Here is a 21,814-nt window from a genome sequence, read left to right on the forward strand (position 1 = left end):
AATGGATGAACAGATGGATGAATGAATGAATGAATCGATGAATGACTGGATAGATGGATGGATGGTTGAATGGATTAACGAATGGATGAATAGATGAATGTATAGATGGCAACATGAATGAATTGATGGATGGGTAGATCGATGGATGAATAAATGAATGGATGGATGGGTGAATGGGTAGATGGATGGATGGATGGAAGAACAAATCAATGAATGGGTGGGTACATGAATGGATGATGAATGAATGGGTAGATGAACGAATGGATGAATGAATGGATGGATGGATGGATTAATGAAGGGATGGATGGATGAGTGGGTAGATGGATGAGTGCATAAGATGGATGGGTAGATGGGTAGATGAATGGATCCTTGGGTGGATAGATGAAAGAATAGACGGATGGTTGGGGGGGTGGGTGGATGGGTGGGTTGATGAATAAATGGATGGATGGATGGATGAACAATAGATGGATGGAATGGATGGGTAGATGGATGGATGAATAAATAGATGGATAGACGAATGAAAAAATGGATGGATGGATAAATGAATGGATAGATGAATGGATGGAAAGGTGGATGAACAAACAAATAGATGGGTGGATAAATGAATGGATGGATGGGTGGATGATGAATCAACAAATGGTGAGTGGATAAATGGATGGATGAACAAATGGGTGGGTGGATGAATAAATTGATGAATGGATGGATGGATGGATGGATAGATAGAGGAATGGATGGATGGATAGATGGATGGATGAATGAATGGGTGAGCAAATACATGTATGGATAGATGAACAAATGGATGGATGGATAGGTGGGTGAATGGACCGATGGATGGATAAATGAATGGATGGGTAGATGGATGAATGGGTGGATGATTGAGTAAGTGGATGGGTGGATGAATGAATGAATGAACAAATGGATGAATGGATGAGTAGATGGGTAGATAGATAAATAAATGGATGAGTGGATGGGTAGATGGATAAATAAATGTATGAGTGGATGGATGAATGGGTGGGTAGATGAATGGGATGAACGAATGGATAGATGGAGGGATGAATGAACAAATGCATGGTACATGGATGGATGAATGAACGAATGGGTGAGTGGATGGATGGGTAGATGGATGGGATGAATGAATGGATGAATGGGTGGGCAGATGAATGAACAGATGGATGGAAGAGTAGCTGGATGAACAAATGCATGGTGGATGGGTGGGTGGATGAATGAATGAATGAATAAATGGATGGATGGATGGGTGGATGAATGGATGCATGGATGGGTAGATGGATGGAGACTTGAACTGCAAGCACATGGACCAGAAAGAGACAGGGAATCTGTGACTCAAGGGAGCCCCACCGACCCTCTGTGTCTGCCTCTGGGTCACAGCAGCCCTTTTTTCTAGGCCACAAAGAGTGTCCTGAGTGTGCCCAACAAAGACGTGGTTCACATGCAGAATGATGTGGAGAGGCTGGAAATTCGAGAGCAAACCAAGAGCAAGTCAGAGGCCAAGTGGAAATACAAGGTGAGACATGCACGTGTGCATGCGTGCGTGTGCGTGTGTCAGCTCGGTGAATGTGAGCAGAGATGAATCTGTGAGGCCCTGTATGTGTGAAGGAATGTGCAGACATGTGTCTGCTTGTCCTGAGTAGGTAGTACCATGGGGTGTGGTTATGTGGGTCTGAGGTACGTGTGACCACCCATGGACTGCCTTCCTCTGAGTTCGTTGGGATGCAATAGATTGAATGTGTCACCCTGTATGTTAACAGTGTTTCCCTTCACTGTCCACACTCTGGTTTTCATTCCCACTCCCTGGGGGCCAGGCAGCATCGAGGCACTGAGTCCATGGGGTGCAGGCCCCTGAGCACCCCACAGCGGCCTGGGTGGCCACCAGAGCTATGGGTGACTTTCCTTAGGCGTGTTCCCAGCAGCTGCCTCTTCCCACTGACACTAGTCGGGGTCCTGACCCCCCACTTCTGTGTGGGGCTCAGAGACGGCCCTGGTCTTGCTTTTCAGAACAGCAAACCCGACTCCTTACTGAAGATGGAAGAGGAGCAGAAGCTAGAGAAGTCACCTCTAGCTGGGAACAAAGACAACAAGTTCTCTTTTTCCTTCTCCAACAAGAAACTCCTCAGGTATGTGAGTGCCTGGATGGGAGAGGTGACCTCACACGTGCCCCACATCACACACACCGTACATACTGCATCACACACACTGCTTTATACCACACACACACCATGCATGCAGTCTGCATCTCACACACACACACCACACACTGCATCACACACAACCACACACACTGCATATCACGTACCCCATACACACACAGCCTTTGCCTGACACACCTCCGGGGACCCCTCTCCCTCTGAGCTGCTGACCTCACTGACTGCAGCCCCTGTTCCTGGCACGTCTTCTTCAGACCTAGACACCAGCAGAGCCACGTCCCTGCCTCCCACCACACTCCACCTGCAGGGTGGGTGTGAGGAAGCAGACATGCCTGGGTGGGGCTGGGCTGGAGGATGCAGCCAGCCTGCAGTGAGGGATGGGCCCCCGAGTCGGGGAGGGAGGCTGTGGGACTCCATGAATGTTAGATGTGTGGCTCTCGTGAGCTGGTGCTGAGGACGTGCGTGGGGAACAGGGTCCTGGCTCTCAGAGCCAGTGGGGAGGGCCTGGTGTGAACCCAATGTGGGACCCTGGGTGCTGAGAGCGTGACCCATCTGGGAGTCAGGAGGGCCTCCTGGAGATGGCCCTGAGCAGAGATTAGGGGGTGTGTTTGGGTGGTGTGGTCATGCTGGATGAGCCTCGGGGTAAGGTGAGGGTGCTGAGGGCTGTGAGCGCAGTGGCAACCTCAAGAGCCTCACGGTTCCAGTGGCAACGCTTGGGCCTGTGTGTGTTCCCAGTGCGTGGGGCGTGTCACCTGCTGAGGCCCCAGGCCTGGCTGGAGTCAGACAGGTTCCAGCAGGAGGGGCGGCCACTTTTCTGCAGCAGCCACAGATTGACTTGGCCGGGTTGTAGTTTCCTCATTGAAGAGATGGGAGGAGAACGCCTCTTTCTGGGTGGTGGAGAAAGGGAGCAGTGCCCAGGCAGAGTCTTGTGAGGGCCAGGGAGCTCAGGGCAACAGGTGAGGCCATTCAGCCAAGGGGCAGGTCTGCAGGGTCCTGTGGCTGCCCAGCTTCGTTGCCCTGGGCATGTCGCTTGCTTTATCTGAAGTTAAAGGTTCAGGGGAAGCTATTAGATGGCATTCACTCTGTGATGGTGCTAGGGAGTTGAGGGTGGAGATGAGAAAGAGCGGTGTGACTCTAGCCCGTGGACACTTGTGTGTTCTGTGGCCCAGCCCGTGAGGCAGTGGGCGCCACCCCTTCACTTAGGGCACTGGAAGCAGCCTCGCCCGGCGCTCTGTCCAGGTGTCTGCACTTCCACCTGCTCGGGATTGGCGCTGTGTCTGTTTGAAGTTCCGGACTTTTCTGCCTCAGCCTGTTGTCCCTGCTGCCATAGAGAGAGAAACCTGTCCTCAAACCCCTGGGAGGGCCAAGCTCTGAAGTAGTCCTCCTTCGCCCCGGCAGGGAGACAAATTACACACTATTTCTTAGACCGTTACATTTATCCGGTATCCCTGGCCCGGAGTTTATTTTTCCAACATAGCTATGGAGAAAAAAACCAGGAAAGTTGGATCCTGTTCTGGTTAAAGACCGATTCAGCATGTGCCAGGATTCCCAGGCAGGCCGGAGGCAGGGCTTAAGCTTGTCCAGTGGCCCTGGGACAGTTGGGGGTCACTGTCTTGAGCATCTAAACTGCCTGGGGAAGGGCTCTCTCTGCCTGAATGTGGTGCGGGGGGAGGCACAGCATTGTGTAGGAGGCCATGGGGATGGGGGTGTCGTTTCCTGTGGGCAGGTAGCTTCCCATCGTGGGGACTGAGGGCCCAGCCTCGCGCCTGTCTGCAGAGGCTTGGGCCCTCCGCCCTCCTCCCATCTCAACTCGCCTGAGCCTTCTTCGAATGGAAATTCAAATGGTGGCAACATCACTTGCCTCCTGGAGGCCATCCTGCCATGGCTCTGGCAGGGACCCCTTGGGAGGTCCCGCCGGTCCACTGGCCTTGGGGCTGTGTGGATGCTGCTGACCCGCTCGCTTCTGCCCTAGCTCCAAGGCTCTCAGGCCCCCGACGAGCCCTGGTGTGTTCGGGGCCTTGCAGAACTTCAAGGAGGACAAGCCCAAGCCCGTGCGGGATGAGTATGAGTACGTGTCGGACGACGGCGAGCTCAAGATCGACGAGTTTCCCATCAGGAGGAAGAAAAACACCCCGAAAAGGGACTTGTCCTGTGAGTTGGGAGGGGGTGTTGGGGGAGGGGTGTGGGAGAGGCCCGTCCCTCCTCTGAGAGGTCTTCCCGGGGTGGCTGGCTCCCTGCAAGGCTGCCTGCTGGACTCCCATCTGCTGTGCTTTCAGTCCTGTTGGATAAGAAGGCTGTGCTGCCCACGCCTGTCACGAAGCCAAAGCTGGACTCAGCAGCGTACAAGGTGAGCTGCCTTCCGGGCCCGCCTTGGTCTCGGGGGCCATCTCTGGGCAGTCCCCAAGGCCATAGTTTGAGTAACTCCAGGGTGGTCTCTGAGGGTGTTTCTGCATGAGATGGTGAACGGGCCCCTTACCCTCACCCCACCCTTTCATGAGTGTTCTAAGGTCACGTCCAACTCTAAGACACAGTGGTCATCTCTGCCTGGGCTTGCGAGGGGTGTGTCCCCACTGGGCCCCCTGCTGGGGGAGGTTATCAGGATCTAGTGGATTAACTGCTTTCCTCCAGCCTGAGGTCCCTCTGGGGCTGCAGGCCCTGCCCCCGCCTCTTCCAGCCACGGCGGCATCTCTTTACATGTGTTACACACTGGGGCTCTCTCGTGTAAGGGTTCCTTTGAACCAGAGTTCCTCTGTGAATACAGTGCACAGTGTGAAGACAGTCTGGTCCTTTGTGGTTCTGAGAGAGCTCTGGCACCCGCGTCTGACCTATGTGTCTGTGTGTCGGCCATCCAGCCCTGTCAGCTCCAGGGGCCTCTGTCTGACCCCAGCAGTGTTCATTAGAAGAGCAGTGGCTCTTTAAAAACGTTAAAAAACTGGCCGGGTGCGGTGTCTCACACCTGTAATCCCAGCACTTTGGGAGGCCGAGGCAGGCAGATCATGAGGTCAGGAGATCGAGACCATCCTGGCTAACACAGTGAAACCCCGTCTCTACTAAAAATACAAAAAATTAGCCGGGCGTGGTGGCGGGCGCCTGTAGTCCCAGCTACTTGGGAGGCTGAGGCAGGAAAAGGGCGTGAACCTGGGAGGCAGAGCTTGCAGTGAGCCGAGATCGCGCCACTGCACTCCAGCCTGGGCGACAGAGCGAGACTCCATCTCAAAATAAATAATAAATAAATAAATAAATAAATAAAATGAAAACGTTAAAAAACCTAGTTTAGTCCCTGAAGGGAAAAAGTATCCCCCTCCCAACTCCCAGGCCGCTTCGGTGGCCAGACCCTCCCCTGACCGAAGCCCTGTGCCTCACACAGCAGAGTGACGACTCCTCGGACGAGGGTTCGCTGCACATCGATACAGACACCAAGCCCGGCCGCAATGCCAGAGTCAAGAAGGAGAGCGGGAGCTCGGCGGCCGGCATCTTGGACCTGCTGCAGGCCAGTGAGGAGGTCGGCGCCCTGGAGTACAACCCCAGCAGGTGGGCCCCACCACCCGGCAGCACCCAAGAGCGGGGACCAGGCAGGCCCAGGGCTGGCCCTCGGCCACGGTGGTGGGAGCCTGTGAGTTAGACGCACAGCTGGAGCCAGTGCTGAGCTGCCCCTGTGCCTGGGCAGAAGGGCAGACCTCAGGGTACAGATGCTGGACTGGTTGGTCCCACTAGGGCTTTGCTTTCAATCAAGGGCTTCTTTTTCTTTTTATTTTTTGGGTAAATTCTCTCAGAGCCACAGGTTTTCAATTTTATGTGCCGAGACTGTTGTATTTTTCACGTGGAAATCTTACGGGAATTTCCACATGTACTACAGACAGGTAACCCAGGGGGCAGAGCTGTAACCCCTCCATGGTGCCCCTGAGCCCATGCAGAGGGCTGCAGCTGCCACAGGGGAGCACAGCCCTCCCGGTCCTCATGACAGCTGCAGATTCCCATTGCACAGATGGGGAAACCGAGGCTCTGAGGGCTTATACTTGGACATGGCCACACTGCTAGGAAGCCGCAGAGGCAGACCCAGAATCTCCATCTGCCTGATTGCAGAACCTGAACTTGGGGGTCCTGGGGGGTTGACTAGTGCTGGGCAGTGATATCTGGGTGTGTGCGGCTGGTCCCTTGTCCAGCAATGACTTGGACTGAGGAAGATGGACCCCGTGCTTGGGTCCCGCTTGGTTCCCAAGATCTGCCTGAGACTCTGGTTTCCAGAATCGATGGGCAACCCAGGGCCGTCCTGCTAACTGCTCGACACAACCTCAGGCTTGTTCAGTGGCAGGTGGAGGCCGCAGGGCAGGCCTGCTTTTAGACAGATGGCGGGGCTTGGTCAAGGTGGATTAAGGGCTTGATTGAAAAGAGCTTTTGCTAAATCAGTTGGCCGTATTTTATTTCATATATTACTGTTTTACATGCAATATTATGTTCATGTAATATTGATCAGAAAGCCAGCTGTAAGATGCTTTTTTTAATGGGAGTGAAGCATGACGGGAGGCTTCCATAGCGCCTTAGGGGACAGATTTCCTGCTTGGCACTAGGTGGTTCCTGTCCATGTTAAGCCTCTTGCTGCAGAGATGTGCTTGTGGCTGGGGGTGAAGCTTGGCTGTGAGCTCCTCCTCCCTATTGGAGGCTGTGGTGCTCCACACAGCTTGTTGGGGAATGCCTGTCTTCTGGGAAGAAGTATGCACTAGCCGACACCTCAGTGACTGGCCTTAGGGGTGGGAGAGGCCCCTAAACACTCTAGACCCCTCCCAAGGTCCATGGAGAGGCCGGGGGGCCCTGAGGGTGGGGGGTGTCTGATGCCACCCAAGATGAGGGCAGACAGGGCCAAGAGCCCGTGGGCCACCAGGTGCTTTTTCATGGGCACCTGGGGCTTGCAGGGGGCATGGAGATGGGGACAGAGGTGGGGAGGGGTTTGTGCTTGAGTCTGTGAGGAGGCGCTGTGTCCCGGGCTCCCGGCTGTGAATCTGAGCCCGGGAGGGAGTGGGGCAACCCATCCGTGGACACACTGATCACAAAAGACCCAGAGCTTCCCCGCCCCGCACGACTAGCCCGCGCCTAGGGGTGGTGTGCACGTGCACATGTGCCTGCCAGGGGCCACTGAGGCCACCAGCCCCCCTCAGCCCGCTGCAGGCAGTTCCTCTCCCAAAGTCTCCCATTTGGAGCGTAGGTCAGTTTTTGATGGTCCATTTGCTCTGTTTTAAGTATCGGCTGCTTGGAAAAAACTGCTGAAGAAAATGGAGGAAAATATGTTAATTTATCGTGGATAGTTTGCTCAGTGTTTACTGCTGAGGGAAAAGGAGAGGATTTGAGTATGATAATTGGTGGATTAAAAGTATTATTTTCCATGCTGACTAGTTAGACGTTACTCATTGATTCACCAGCAACCCTGCGGGCCCCGGGCATGCAGCCCTCACCCTCTTGGGTTGCCCAGATGGCATGGCATGCACCCTCATAGTGGGTGTCCCTGGCCACCCCCTGTTCCCCTGTGGCTGGGTGCAGACCCCCACCCTCCAGTCTGTCTTGGCCTTGCAGGCCAGTTGAGGTGTCGGGGCAGGGCCTGCCAGAGGCTACAGGGCAAGCTGCGTGCTCTGGCTGGCTCCTGAGCTGGGGCTGGGAGAACCTGTTCCTGTGGAGATGTCAGTGAGGGCAGAAGTGACCGCGCTGTCTTAGGCAGGCCTTCAGCGCTGCAGCTTGTGTGGCAGGGGCAGTGTGGTCCTGGCCCTGTGGGGGCAGCTCCCGGCAGTGCCTTCTGAGGAGCGCTCGAGGCTGACCATACTTGATTTCCGCATTGTTGTGCCTTTCAAACCTCAGTCCTGTTCAGTTCCTGTGAAACCCGAAATGCAGCACAGCCTAGTGTGTCTCAGACAGGGCCTGGGAGGTGGCATTGGTGAAGGCTGCAGCGAGGGTGCCTCCCCCGGCACTGGGCATCCCCCCGAGTCTGCTGGACCCTCAGAGAGCAGTGAGTTCGGGCCTCAGCGCTGTCCAGCATGGGCAGCTTTTGTCCACGTTGCCTCACCAGCCCTAGGACTCCCTCTGTGCCTGGGCTCCCAGGGGCAGCTTCCTCTCCCTGTCCCGCTGCAGCAGAGCCTCAGTCTCGGGAGCCCTCTTGCTTCTGAACTGGGACTTGTCCTGTGGGGGCCACTGCCCCTGGTGCCTCAGTCTCCGTGTCTGGTAACAGAGGTGGGCACAGGCATGCAGAGCTGTGTGGCCCGCCTGCCACTGCGTTGGCTTCTTCTTTCCTGTCTCACATGTGGGCTATCTCTGGCAAGGGGTTCCGGGTATACAGGCCCCCATACAGTCCCTGGGTGTGCTCACAGCCACAGGCTTGCCAGCCCCTCTCATTTGAATGGCTTTACTGAAAGTGCCTCCAGTACTTCTGGGAGGTGGTGGAGAGGGCATGGGCAGCGCAAGAGACAGTGATGCTGATGCAGGAGTCCTGGAGGGGCAGGTCCAGGGAGCAGAGGGAGAGGATGGTAGGCACCCCGTGTGCCTCAAGTATGGGCCCAGGAGTGGCTAGATGCAGTGACAGGTGTGGCTGGGCCTCCCCTGTAAGGTGGGGTGGGCTAGGTGCCGGGTTTGGGCCACAGGGAAGTGGGCAGGGGTGAGGACTAGAAAGGGATGTTGCAGGGTGTACCTGCTGGGCTGGACCACGTGAGTGGTGGGGAAGTCTGGGGCACCTGTCCTGGCTACACACAGCATCTGGAGCCCAGGGCGGGCCCCTGTCTCAGAGTTTCTGGGTGGGGCCTGGGCCTCGACATGTGAAAAGCTGCCCAGGTGGTTCTGGCGCACAGACAGGCGAGAGTCCTGGCTGCAGGGAGTTGTGGGCTGGGGTGGGGCAAGGCCCCATGAAGAGGCCAGGGCTGGATCCCATGAGAGGGCCTGGCAGGGAGGTCCCCAAGGAGCCCAGGACTTGGCCTTGGGGATCTTTGCTGTCCAGCAGCACCAAGAGCCTGGTTCTGTGGGATGACAGTGGTCACCCCATCTCACCACTCTATGAATCTAGACAGACTGATCACAGACCGGGTGTCTCAGAAGCTTCGGGAAGGAGGGGAGCCAGTGTAGACAGAAGAAGGTGTGTGCACAGGCATGGGGCAGAGGATGAGGATGCGAATGAGAGACAGGCGGGGCATTATGGGAGGGGGCCACCTGAAGCTGAGGGCTGTGGGGTGTGGGGGCAGGGCAAAGGGAAAGTCTGGGAGTCTGGAGCCTGCCACAGTCTGGTGAACTTGGGCTGAACTGAGGTGCAGCTATGCCTGTTCAGGTGCAGATGCAGCTGCAGGTCTGTGTGCAGGTGGGGGTGCAGGCTGGGGGTAGGTGCAGGTGGGGGTGCAGGGTAGGGGTAGGTACAGGTGTAGATGCAGGTGTGGGTGTGGGGGGTAGGTGCAGGTGTAGATGCAGATGGGGGTGCAGGGTGGGGGTAGGTGCAGGTGTAGATGCAGGTGGGGGTGCAGGCTGGGGGTAGGTGCAGGTGGGGGTGCAGGGTAGGGGTAGGTACAGGTGTAGTGCAGGTGTGGGTGTGGGGGGTAGGCGCAGGTGTAGATGCAGGTGGGGGTGCGGGTGTGGGGGTAAGTACAGGTGTAAATGCGGGTGTGGGTATGGGGGTAGGTACAGGTGTAGATGCAGGTGTGGGTGCAGGTGTAGATGGGGGTGCAGGTGTGGGGGTAGGTACAGGTGTAGATGCAGGTAGGGCTGCAGGTGTGGGGGTTGGTACAGGTGTAGATGGGGTACAGGTGTGGGGGTAGGTACAGGTGTAGATGCAGGTAGGGCTGCAGGTGTGGGGGTTGGTACAGGTGTAGATGGGGTACAGGTGTAGGTATGCAGGTGTAGATGCAGGTAGGGCTGCAGGTGTGGGGGTTGGTAGGTGTAGACAGGTGTGGGTGCAGGTAGATGCAGGTAGGGCTGCAGGTGTGGGGGTTGGTACAGGTGTAGATGGGGGTACAGGTGTGGGGGTAGGTACAGGTGTAGATGCAGGTAGGGCTGCAGGTGTGGGGGTTGGTACAGGTGTAGATGGGGTACAGGTATGGGGGTAGGTACAGGTGTAGATGCAGGTAGGGCTGCAGGTGTGTGGGGGTTGGTACAGGTGTAGATGGGGTACAGGTGTGGGGGTTGGTACAGGTGTAGATGCAGGTTGGGCTGCAGGTGTGGGGGTTGGTACAGGTGTAGATGGGGGTACAGGTGTGGGTGCAGGTGTAGATGCAGGTAGGGCTGCAGGTGTGGGGGTTGGTACAGGTGTAGATGGGGGTACAGGTGTAGATGGGGGTACAGGTGTGGGGGTAGGTACAGGTGTAGATGCAGGTAGGGCTGCAGGTGTGGGGGTTGGTACAGGTGTAGATGGGGTACAGGTGTGGGGGTAGGTACAGGTGTAGATGCAGGTAGGGCTGCAGGTGTGGGGGTAGGTACAGGTGTAGATGCAGGTAGGGGGCAGGTACAGGTGTAGGCAGGTAGGGCTGCAGGTGTGGGGGTTGGTACAGGTGGGTAGATGGGGTAGGGCTGCAGGTGTGGGGGTTGGTACAGGTGTAGATGGTGCAGGTGTGGGGGTAGGTACAGGTGTAGATGCAGGTAGGGCTGCAGGTGTGGGGGTTGGTACAGGTGTAGATGGGGCTACAGGTGTGGGGGTTGGTACAGGTGTAGATGGGGTACAGGTGTGGGGGTAGGTACAGGTGTAGATGCAGGTAGGGCTGCAGGTGTGGGGGTTGGTACAGGTGTAGATGGGGGTACAGCTACAGGTGTGATGGGTAGGGCTGCAGGTGGGGGGTTGGTACAGGTGTAGATGGGGTACAGGTGTGGGGGTAGGTACAGGTGTAGATGCAGGTAGGGCTGCAGGTGTGGGGGTTGGTACAGGTGTAGATGGGGCTACAGGTGTGGGGGTTGGTACAGGTGTAGATGGGGTACAGGTGTGGGGGTAGGTACAGGTGTAGATGCAGGTGCGGGAGTGGAGATAGGCACAGGTGTGGATGTAGGTGTAGTGGGGGTAGGTACAGGTGTAGATGCAGGTGCGGGGGTGGGGGTAGGTACAGGTGTAGATACAGTTGCAGGGGTGGAGGTAGGCACAGGTGTAGATGCAAGTGCAGGGGTGAAGGTAGGTACAGGTGTAGATGCAGGTATGGGTATAGGTGTAGGTACAGGTGTGGATGCATGTACGGGTGTAGGTGTAGGCACAGGTGTAGATGCAGGTGCAGGTGTGAGGGTAGGTAGAGGTGTAGATGCAGGTGCGGGTGCAGGTGTGGGTGTGGAGAGGAGTGTGGGTCACTGGGGAGAGCGTGTGCCATGGGAGGCAGTGGGCTGCACTGCCCCATCTCAGGGTGACATCTGGGAGGATTCCCTACAGAATGGGGTAAGGAATCCTCAGGGCTAGTTCTGCAGTTGGGAGAGAGGCATAGCGTGGACCGAGGGGGTACACAGAGTGGCTGGGGTGCAGGAGGGAGGTCACTGGGTCGGCTGGCTTTAAGGTGGGAGAGACCAGTGTGTGATCATGTGAGGGTCTGGACCCTCCTTCCCATCTGCTGTCTTCCCAAGTCTCCTCTCCATGCCCATCTCTCTCCCCAGGCCTCCAGCCTTCTCTGTGGTATATGGGTGGATGAACAGAGCTGGATGGGGGCAGTGGCTGGCCTCTTCCAAGGGAGAAGTCATCAGCTCACTGCCACCCTCTACTCCACGCCCTCTGCCTGCCACCTGGGCCAGGAGTTTGTGCAGGCTATAGACTGTTGTCTAAGTGCCTGGGCTGCAGGCCAAGAGCGCTGGGCTGAGTGCCTGTCTCTCTGTGCCCGTAGCCAGCCCCCGGCCTCCCCTAGCACGCAGGAAGCCATTCAGGGAATGCTGTCCATGGCCAACCTGCAGGCCTCCGACTCCTGCCTGCAGACCACGTGGGGCGCCGGCCAGGCCAAGGGGAGCTCGCTGGCCGCCCATGGTGCCCGGAAGAATGGGGGTGGCAGTGGCAAGAGTGCAGGCAAACGACTGCTGAAGAGGGCTGCCAAGAACAGCGTGGACCTGGATGACTACGAGGAAGAGCAGGACCACCTGGATGCCTGCTTCAAGGACTCAGACTACGGTGAGTGTCACTCCTGCATGGGGCAGGGCCCACGCTCAGCCCTAGAAGGCCTGGCTGAGAATGGAGACAGTAGCATAAACATGCAGCTCTCCAAGTTACAGCCGGCCTCAGCTCAGCAAAACCCTCGGCCTCTGACTGCTGTCCTGGGAGACCCTCCTGTGAGCGAGACTGGCCCTGGCCCACATCTGGTGGACAGACGTGGGCTTCGTGGTGGGGCCTACTCTCCTCTGACAAACAGAATGACAGCACAGTGAACTCCTGTTTTCTGGGCTCTGTCGGGGGGTGTGGTGCCGGGCGCCATCTTGCCTCCTCCTGAGCCTTGGTTCCTGGGCGTTCCTCAACAGGCCTCGCAAGTTGAAGGACCACGACCTGCAGTGAGTGCAGGGTGGCACTTGGCTTGTGAGGGTCACAGGGTCACTGCGTCACCGTGTTGGGGCAGCTCCCCAGCAGCCACAGGTCATGCCCTACAGGGTCCCCTCCACCAAGACCTGTCGGGCAGGGCGGGGCTGTCAGAGCCCACCCTCCATGGACGTTAGACGTTTTCCCTTTTCATAGCATCAGAGACTTTTCACCAAACAGAACGTTTCCTGGAGCCTCAAAGTGTTCCTCTTGCAGGAGCGGAGATGCCCTAGTCTGATTGTGGGGTCCCATCCTTCCCTGGTCCCCCAGTCTCTGCTGCAGCTTCCTCCAGGTGGGGCCTCTGGGGATCTCAAGCTCCGTGAACAGATGTACGGAGGGCAGCCCTTAGAGGCCAGGAGCTTGCAGGCACCGGGGCTAGGCTGGGCAGATGAGGCTGGTCAGGTAAATGCAGATGCCCTCTTGTCTGGGCGAGTCCCTGCCCCTCTGGATAATCTCTGGGGCACCTATGCCCATGCCTGGGGTGTCCTCACCATGGGCAGTTTCCATCATAGCCAACAGTGACAGTGTGGCAGGCCTTAGCATAGGCCCTGGGGTCGCTGGTGAGGAAGGTCTACAGCCACCTGTACTCCCCCGCCCCTCTGTGGCCCCACCCTGCACTCAGCGGGCCCCGCCTTCCCTCTGCCTCCCTCTAGTTTACCCCTCACTGGAGTCAGACGAAGACAACCCCATCTTCAAGTCCCGGTCAAAGAAAAGGAAAGGCTCAGATGATGCTCCCTACAGCCCAACAGGTAGTGCTGGGACAGGGGTGGGGGGTCCACCCGACACCCAGTGTGGAAGCTGTGACTTTGTCTGTGGTCCCTCCAGCCCCTGAGAATGTGGGCTCAGCTCTGCACCTGTCCTGTCCCAACAGCTGGGCGGCCCGTCCCGCTGGGGATGGTCGGCCACTTTCAGGAGTGCTGTGGGCTTCCCTTCTGCTTTGCTTCTGGGGACCTTCTGGGGACCTGGGAGCCCAGATGTGCTCTACACAGTCCCCACTCAAAAGCCCTCACTCCTCTGGCCGGCTTCTCTCTGGTTTCTTCCTCAATGGGAAGCTCTGTGAGGGTCACCTTTGTACCGGGGGCACCCCCTTGATGGTGGCTGAGGGACACCTGCTGGGGCAGCAGTGGGGTGAGGCCTTGTCCTCCTTCCACGTTACCCTCACCCGCCTGCCCAGCCTCTCTGATGTTGCTGGGCCTCCTGGGCTCTGCGCCGTGCAGACCCCACTGTGGTATCCTCCTCCTGGGGTGGAGCAGCTGGCCCTGCCCTATTGTGAGGCGGCCTCATAGCCAGGAAGCCCGGTGCTCAGGCCTGCCTGGCCAGGGGAAAGGCTGTGGTGGGGGCAGGGTAGCCCCCCACCAGGAGGGGTGGACAGGCCGCGGCCTACCGCTTGAGGGGGGCTGGCCCTTTTCTTCCACAGCAAGGGTCGGCCCATCAGTACCAAGACAGGACAGGCCTGTGCGTGAGGGTACACGGGTGGCTTCCATCGAGACCGGGCTGGCGGCCGCTGCAGCTAAGCTGTCCCAGCAGGTGAGGAGGGGCGAGGGAGAGGGACACAGGGCAGCCAGGTCCCTGCTACGCCCACCTGGGCTCAGGTTCCCCAAGGCACCTATTTCTCCACCCCATGCACAGACCCCCTGAGCCAGGGGCAGTCACAGGCTTGACAACATTTGATTAGAGAGTGCCCTGTTCCTCCAGGCCCTAAATTCCCCGCGTGGGGTCCGGGGAGCTAGGAATTGACGGCTGGGGCCCTGACGCTGGACAGCCCCATCCGTGCCGAGGCTGGGCTGCTCTCTGGTGCGACAGCGGCATGGGGGGAGTGCCCCTTTCCCTCCCCCCATCACACGGGTAGTTTTGAATTGTCCTCAGGTGGGAAATGAGGTGTTCTGTCTCTACATGCTCCTAAAAGTTCATCGCCACCTCCCAGCTCAGAAATGGAGGCTCCTGGAGCCTCACGTACCCTCCAGACCAGGCCCGACCTCATCTGGGTGCCCAAGGAATTTACTACGATCAAAGCAATATTCCTCCAAAACTGGGAGATGTATATGGCCGCTGCGTGGGGTGATGGGGTAGGAGTGCCATCCTACAGGCTCAACTGCTAGGTTAACTCACACTGACGGGGAGGCCAGGCAACTGCTGTGGGTGCTGGCACCCTGTCCCCTTGCGTCCTGTGCCCCCGGTGGCCCAGAGTCAGGCCTCAGGCTCCTACTGCCCAGCCCTGCTATGCTTAAGGGCCCCTGGCAAGGCCATGCTGGGAGCTCCCTGCTCTGTTGGCCCAAGTGGGCCGTGCGTCTGAGTCTGCCCTGCATGTTTTGTTCAAAGGAGGAGCAGAAAAGCAGGAAAAAAAAGAGTGCCAAGAGGAAGCTGACTCCTAACACCACCTCCCCTTCCACCTCCACCTCCATCTCTGCTGGCACCACCTCCACTTCCACCACGCCGGCCTCTACCACCCCTGCCTCCACCACCCCGGCCTCCACCACCCCGGCCTCCACCAGCACAGCCAGCAGCCAGGCCTCGCAGGAGGGCAGCTCGCCAGAGCCCCCGCCTGAGTCTCATAGCAGCAGCCTGGCCGACCATGAGTATACAGCCGCTGGCGCCTTTACCGGGGCCCAGGCGGGCCGCGCCTCCCAGCCCATGGCCCCTGGGGTCTTTCTCACACAGAGGCGGCCCTCCGCGTCGTCTCCAAACAACAACACCGCTGCCAAAGGTACCGTGCCTGCTGGAGGGAGCCTGCAGCCCCACTGCCCTGCCTGCCCCCTTGCGCAGTCCCAGACGTGCAGACTCAGCCTGTGGTAGAGGGCAGCACATCCGGAGGGGCTCCTGTGCCTCAGGTGGCAGGGTGCTGTGGTCCAAGTTAGTTGCGTCTTCGTGTGAGCGTGTCCTACGGCACAGGACATGTGTGCTTTCATCCTTCTCCTCAGTGGGCGTGCTCAGCCCCTGATCTGCCTGCACCCCTGCACCCCAGCCGTGGGGCTGGCCAGCTGTGGAGACTGAGTGACGCAGCACGGGGTGCTGACAGTGGCTCCTGGCCTTGTTACTGGGGGTGGGGCCCAGATATCCTCGCATCCTTCTCGTAATGCCATCCCCAAGTCCATGCCCATCCTACCTGCCAGGGCCCCTTGAGGACATGGCCTCTGAGGTGGAGGCTTTGCCGGTGATCCCGGAGTCCTGAGGGGTGCTGAGCTCGGAGCTGGGGCCTCATAGGCCCATTTTACAGATGCGGGACTGCAGGCTGCCCCTTGGTGTTAGCGGGACCCTCCCCCGCACTGGCATGCCGCGCTCCTTGCCATCTAGCTCACCTTCCTTTTTTGTGTCCCCTCCCCGACTCCCCTAGGAAAACGTACAAAAAAGGGCATGGCGACCGCCAAGCAGAGGCTTGGGAAAATTTTGAAAATTCATCGGAACGGGAAACTGCTCCTTTAAGGTTTGGAAAGCCAGGATCCTTCTGCTCCGCTCAGGACCCCCGGAGCCCCGCGAAAAAAACACCTGCCTCCCAGGAGGGTGCTGAGCTGCCCCACCAGGGAGGGCCTTGCCTCTTCCCGGCTGCCATCACCCCAGTGAGCGTCTGTCCCTTCAGCCGGCAGAGCAAGCCCAGTGCGGCCCCTCGATTTGAAAATGGACGTCTTTTCTCAAGTTGCTAAGAGTGACCTGTCCCAGAAAAGCGGCCCTGCAAGTTTGAGGACCGTTCATTCCACTTTAAGGACAGCCTCCAGGCTCCCCTGAGCGTGGGTGTGATTGCAGGGCCTCTGCAGCTCTGCTGAGAGCATGAGTCCTTCAAGGAAGGCAGAGTGAGCCAGTGCTCACCAGCCCCAGAGTCGGAGCTGGCCACAGGCTGGCAGCCTCCTGGGGCTTAAAAAAAAGGCAAAGAACACAGAAAGAGGAGGCGCAAGTGGGATGTTTATGTCCCCCCTTCTCTTCCTGAGTGATTCTCAGCCAAGTCCAGACCGTGCTCGGTGGGCGAGGAAGGGTCTGCCCCGAGCTCCCTGGTTGGCAGGTGGCAGCAGGATGGTGTGTGTCCAGCCTGAATGCCCAGGAGCATTTCTCGGGGGCAGCTAAGACTGGCAGCTGGGTTGGTGTGTTAGCAGGCAGGGGAGCCATTGTGGGGTCCCCAGGAAAGGGCAAGGGCTCAGCCATATCTTGGGGTCTGGGAGACCCAGGCTAAGCCATGTGGCAGGGACCATCTTGCCCTGCTGGCCACACTCTGGAGAAGCACTTCTCAGCCAAGGCGCCCCTGCCCTGGGACTGGCGGGGCAGGGGCAGTGGCCAGGCGGCCTGAGGACTTACGGTCGGCACTTCTCTGTTCTCCCGTGTCAGCGTGTGGTGTCGCCTGCATGGGTCGTACCTGGATGGTGTGTCCACCATCGACACGGAGGGGCTGGATTTGTTTCTCAGGCAATCCTGTATTTTAATTTTAGATGTATTTCCTGAAGCATATTTTTCATAGAATGTAGCGTGTAAATAGCTTTTTAAATAACTTCTTTTTTATAAGAGTAAAAGTATCTTTAGGAATTTCTTTCTATAGAGTTCTTCATTAACATTTATACGAGTTTTTTGCTGAGTCAGATGGACAGTTGGGTTCTGATGCTTTTTCCTTCTCCTTTCCTTTTATTATTATTATTATTTTTTTCTTTTAAGAACTAAGGTATTGCCTGAAAAACAAGTGATGTCTGTGCAGCCTTACACTCTCTTTACAGAAGCGAATAGTACACAAAAGATCTATTCCAGACACATTTTGAAGATGAATCTTCAACTTTAATACCAGCTCTTTGTTTTCCTTCTTGTATGATGAGGGGATTGGGGGATACAGTTATTTTACTAGCACCTTGTGAAGTGTTTCCGTGTTTTGTGATGCTGTAATTTATTAATGTTTGTAGCTTTTTATATTTGTACATTTCTTATGAGCTTTGTTTATATACCCATTACCTGGATGTTTTGTCCACGGGGAGAGGCAGCTTGGTGGAGGCCTTATCCACTCCCACTTGTCCTGTTTGGAGGGACGCAGTCCCCAGGGCCCGAGGCTGGGAGAGGGGGAGTCTCGTGGGGCCCCAGGCTTATTCAGAACCGGTGTTTTTAAAGTTTCCTTTACCCTGCCCTTGTTGAACATTTATATAATCTAACCTGGACATCAAGCTGTTCTCTCTCTCTCTCTTTTATTTTTAATTTTATTATTATTATTTTGGCAACATGTACATTTCTAACAAAGTTTATCGTGGCTATTAAAGTGTTTTATTTCCCAATTCATATTACTCTTGTATCGAGTCCATGAGGTCTAAGGCAACTTAGATCAAAGTTTTAAAAAAGTAAAAATATTTCAGGTTTTGTACAGAACCATGTCTGTGTCATTTCTGCCTTGACTGTAGTTGTTCACCCTGGCAGCGAGGGCAGTGGGGAGACGCCGGCCACCTGTGTTCCTCATGGAAAGCCTCAGGTTGCCCCGCCTGAGGGGCACACACAGCACCCCAAGCTGGCTGGCAGGAGTGGGCAGAAGAGACCCTCGGTGGCTGCAGGGGTGGCAGCAGCCTTTGAGACTCTGGCTTTGCCAGTCCCAGCCCTGAGGATGTCCTCGGGAAGCCTCTGGAACCTTCTTTTGGACTCATGGATATGGGGTTTGGCTGGGTCCAGCAGGCACACACATGTGCACCCCAGCACGGATGCACACCCAAAAGCATTCAGTGCCTTGCCGAGCTCCAGCCTAAGTCTGATGTGATTACAGCGAACTACCAGGAGCAGCCCTTGCCTGACAGAGGAACTGAAATGGTGCGAGCCCAGGGAGGGTCGCTGGTGCGTGGCAGGCAGGGCTGCTGGGACATGGGTGAGGCCCGGGTCAGTCTGTGGGGGGTGGTGCATGCGTGGGGCGCCGGTGACAATGTTGAGGACCACGGATAAACAGGCCATTTGGCATTTATTGAAGAAACGTGAATAACCTCGGGCCATTTGGGCAGTGCAGACGTTGAGAATCTGGGGCTGTGATGATGGCTGGACTGGCCCAAGCCTCCACACATGGGGTCTTGCCCTGGCATGGGAGCTGGGAGTGAGATAAGCTGGGGACAGGAGTTTGGCCTGGGTCACCCAAGGTCTCTCAGCTTGCAGCTCGCTGAGCAGGGTCGGCCTTGGCTGCCGACACCCTGAGGAAGTGGGAAGCTGGTTCCCCAGTAGACCCTGAGCAGAGGGCCCTGCCGTGCCGGGCGTCCGACCCACCCCTGCGAGATTCCAGGGGGTTTTGTCAACCTGCAGGTCTGTGGTCATTCACTCCGTGCAGTTTGTCATGTGACACCGGAAACTAACCCAAGGCTGCCCGTGGGCAAGTCCTTTCTTGCTCTGAGCTTGCTTTCCTCCAGTCCCTGCTGGGGGCTCGGGGGGGTGCTCCCACCACGCACGGTGGTCGAGCCCCCAGAAGGAACCCGTCCAGGACCTGGGGACTGCAGGATGGGGTGGGGTCCCATTGCTGTCCCCAGGTGGTGCCTGGGACCCATGCTGGGGCTGCCCAGGCTGCCAGGCATTTTGGATGCCCCTGGGCTGTGGGCACTCCCACAGCCTGAGCCACTCCGCGGAACCCCACAAGAGCTGAGTGTCCTCTGCACACCCCAGGCTACCTGGGAAGCTGGCCTGTCTTTGCCAGGTCCAGTCAGAGACTGTCCTGTGGTTCCCCCAGGAGTCCCCACACCTTCAGCCCCACAGCCACTGGGATAAAGTGTGCAGCACCCTCCAGGTCCAGGCTCTGAAGCTCCAACCACCCTCAGGCTGGCCGGCCCCCTGGGCCCAGCAGCTGGATCTAGGTGGAGATGTCTGGGTGCTAGTTGGGTCCATCCCTACCAAGCACTGCTGTTAGGACTCACATGAGCTGAGCACCCTCGGCCCTCGAAGGGGCTTCTGCGGCTGCCCAGCATCTCCTGGAGCCCGGGCTCCTCCCTGTGCTGCACTCAGGCCGGCCCGGTGTCTGGAGCCCAGCCCCCATTGAGTGCCAGGCAACCTGTGAGCCAGGTGTCATGCAAGGATCCTGCCCAGGTGTGTGGCACACAGACCTGGTCATGCATCTCTGGGTGTGCTCCTGAAACCAGGAGGCCAGGGGCCCATGTTCCCCAAGCGTGCCCCTAGCTGTGGCTCTTCCCCTAACTTTGGTGTCGGTGCTGACTGCCCTGTGACAGTGAAGTCGGGAGGGTGAGGTCTGGAAGGGAGCTGCCCACCAGCAGCGGACTTTGTGGGTCACGCCTCTGAGATTCGGGCCTGTCTGTCCTCTGTCCCTGCAGCCTGCCCGGCTTGGCCTGAGCAAGGTCAGCACACAGTACGGTGAACACACACAAGCAAACTGCCCCCAGTCCTGCCCTCCAACGCTCGCTGGATTCCAGTTGTTTACTGAGCGGCTGCTGTGTGTCCAGCACTGTGTGGAGAACCTGCCCCAGCCTTCACCATGACTGACAACCTGGGGCAGGCATTGTCACCAGCCAGTTCTGCCCAGGAGTCCACCGAGGCTTGGAGGAGGCGCTCGCTACTCACGGTGGAGCGGGACCCACACCTGCCACCTGTACCACAGGACCACAGGACCACAGGACAGCATGTGGGGGAGACATGCCTCCAGGTGGGAAGGGCAGGTCTGCAGGGGCCCCTGGAGCTGACCCGTGGGAAGTGGTGTTTCTAGCAACATGAGCAGAGGCGGAGGCAGGCAGCCATACCCTGGGGCTGTCAGACATGGGCCCTGTGGGCTGAACAGAAAGGAGAGTCTGCAGTGGCTCAGAGCAGGGCCCTGGGGCCACCCTCACAGTGGAGGGATGTGGCAGGCCCTTGGGGGGCCGGGCAGTTTGGGAGCAGGTGGAGTGGGCTCTCCAGGACTACAGCTTGCTGTTGGTGGGCCAGAGGCAAGGGACTCTCCCTTGCCCCTGCCAGGTGCCCATCATCTCCATGCCTGGTGGGGAGCTCAGAAAATCGGCCAGCTCAGTCTATTCTGCAGGGCCCTGCCTGTGTATGTGCCCAGGTCCTTTGACCCCGGCTGGACCCAGAGCCAGTCCCTGAACCTGCAGTTGGCAAAACAGGGTTCAATTTGCGAACCTTTGGGGCCATACCCAGAATAACCACCGGGGGGCAGGGCAGGGCCGGGAACAAGGAGGACAATTGCGTGAGGTTATTTAGTGCCTGGGGCTGGGGCGGGTGCTGGGACTTAAGGGCTAATGGCAGGCCTGACGGTAACTACAGGCCAAAAAAAAAAAAAATTACAAGCATGCTGTGAGTGCTGGGAAGGCGACAGTAAAAATCAGCTTAGTCATTGATGCACCTGTGCTGTGTTACCTTGTTCATGCTTCACAGTCTCCCCCTGAGGGAGATCTTCTGAACGTCTCTATTTTACTGATGAAGAAACTGAGGCACAGAGTCTCTCAGCTGCTAGAGCAGGAATTTAAGTCCAAGCAGGTCAGCTCCAGAGCCTTTGGTCTTATAAGCGAAACCTGCAGAGAGAAGTTCTGCAGTCAGCAGCCAGGAGGCCGCTTGCAAGGTCTGCGAAAGGAGGGCTGTGGGTGTGGGCCAAGGGGTGGTGCAGGAGCAAAGGCCCTGAGGTGGATGGCTGCAGCCAGGGCCTGAGCCAGTGGAAGGGCAGGGCGGAGCTTGGAGCTCATCTAAGGGGCACCAGCGGCTCTCTCTAAGGGCTGCAAAGAGGCCCACCCCTTTTCCCTAGATAGGCGGGTCTCCTTCCCCTGCCTGCCCCAGCCTAGCCTGAGCTCTGTGCCCGTCCCAGCCTCGCCTCTGCACAGCCCTGGGCAAGGAGCCCGATTTGTGGATGGTGACACTGAGGCAGGTGTTGTTGGGAACATATGGCAGCCAAGGGACTCTGTCCTCCTTGTTCACAGTATCAAGAGGCTGGAGGGTGGTGCGGAAGGAAGAGTTGAGAGGGCTCACAGTCCAGGGTTAAAAAAGAGAGAGATGTTGCTGATTTTAAAATCCAAGCTGTGTTCCAGCCCTCATGAAAGCAGTCTCCTTAATAACAATTCCCAGTGGTGACGGTGACATAAACACTCAGACAGAAGGTCTCAGACATCAGGGTTCAATACCGCTGGTCTTGTCCAGTGACTCTGTGGCCAGTGTGGTCACAGTTCCTGAGCACCTACTGTATGCTATGCAGGGCACTACAAGCTTTCCCCCGGCTGGCTGACCACTTAGCATGCTCCCTAATCCCCGGCGCACGGAGGGA

General features: G+C 57.5%; 2 protein-coding genes across 3 annotated transcripts in view; one reads left to right on the top strand and one right to left on the bottom strand.

Annotated features, from left to right (window-relative positions):
- PHF2 (PHD finger protein 2) overlaps positions 1-17,967 on the top strand; it is a 104,546-nt gene extending 86,579 nt beyond the window's left edge. The window contains exons 13-22 of one of the 2 annotated variants that reach the window (XM_050761580.1): positions 1,403-1,522; positions 2,014-2,132; positions 4,135-4,313; positions 4,439-4,509; positions 5,533-5,693; positions 11,966-12,243; positions 13,296-13,391; positions 14,060-14,169; positions 14,962-15,346; positions 15,974-17,967. In XM_050761580.1, coding sequence (XP_050617537.1) covers positions 1,403-1,522; positions 2,014-2,132; positions 4,135-4,313; positions 4,439-4,509; positions 5,533-5,693; positions 11,966-12,243; positions 13,296-13,391; positions 14,060-14,169; positions 14,962-15,346; positions 15,974-16,062 — 1,608 coding nt within the window. In that variant the 3' untranslated portion in view covers positions 16,063-17,967. Of the gene's footprint in view, positions 1-1,402; positions 1,523-2,013; positions 2,133-4,134; positions 4,314-4,438; positions 4,510-5,529; positions 5,694-11,965; positions 12,244-13,295; positions 13,392-14,059; positions 14,170-14,961; positions 15,347-15,973 lie in introns of both variants that reach the window. The other variant, XM_050761579.1, reaches the window with a different exon arrangement.
- NINJ1 (ninjurin 1) overlaps positions 1-21,814 on the bottom strand; it is an 868,176-nt gene that overhangs the window by 540,057 nt on the left and 306,305 nt on the right. The gene's annotated exons all lie outside the window — the stretch shown is intronic.

This window comes from Macaca thibetana, chromosome 15 (assembly GCF_024542745.1).
Source record: "Macaca thibetana thibetana isolate TM-01 chromosome 15, ASM2454274v1, whole genome shotgun sequence".
Classification (NCBI taxonomy): domain Eukaryota; kingdom Metazoa; phylum Chordata; class Mammalia; order Primates; family Cercopithecidae; genus Macaca; species Macaca thibetana.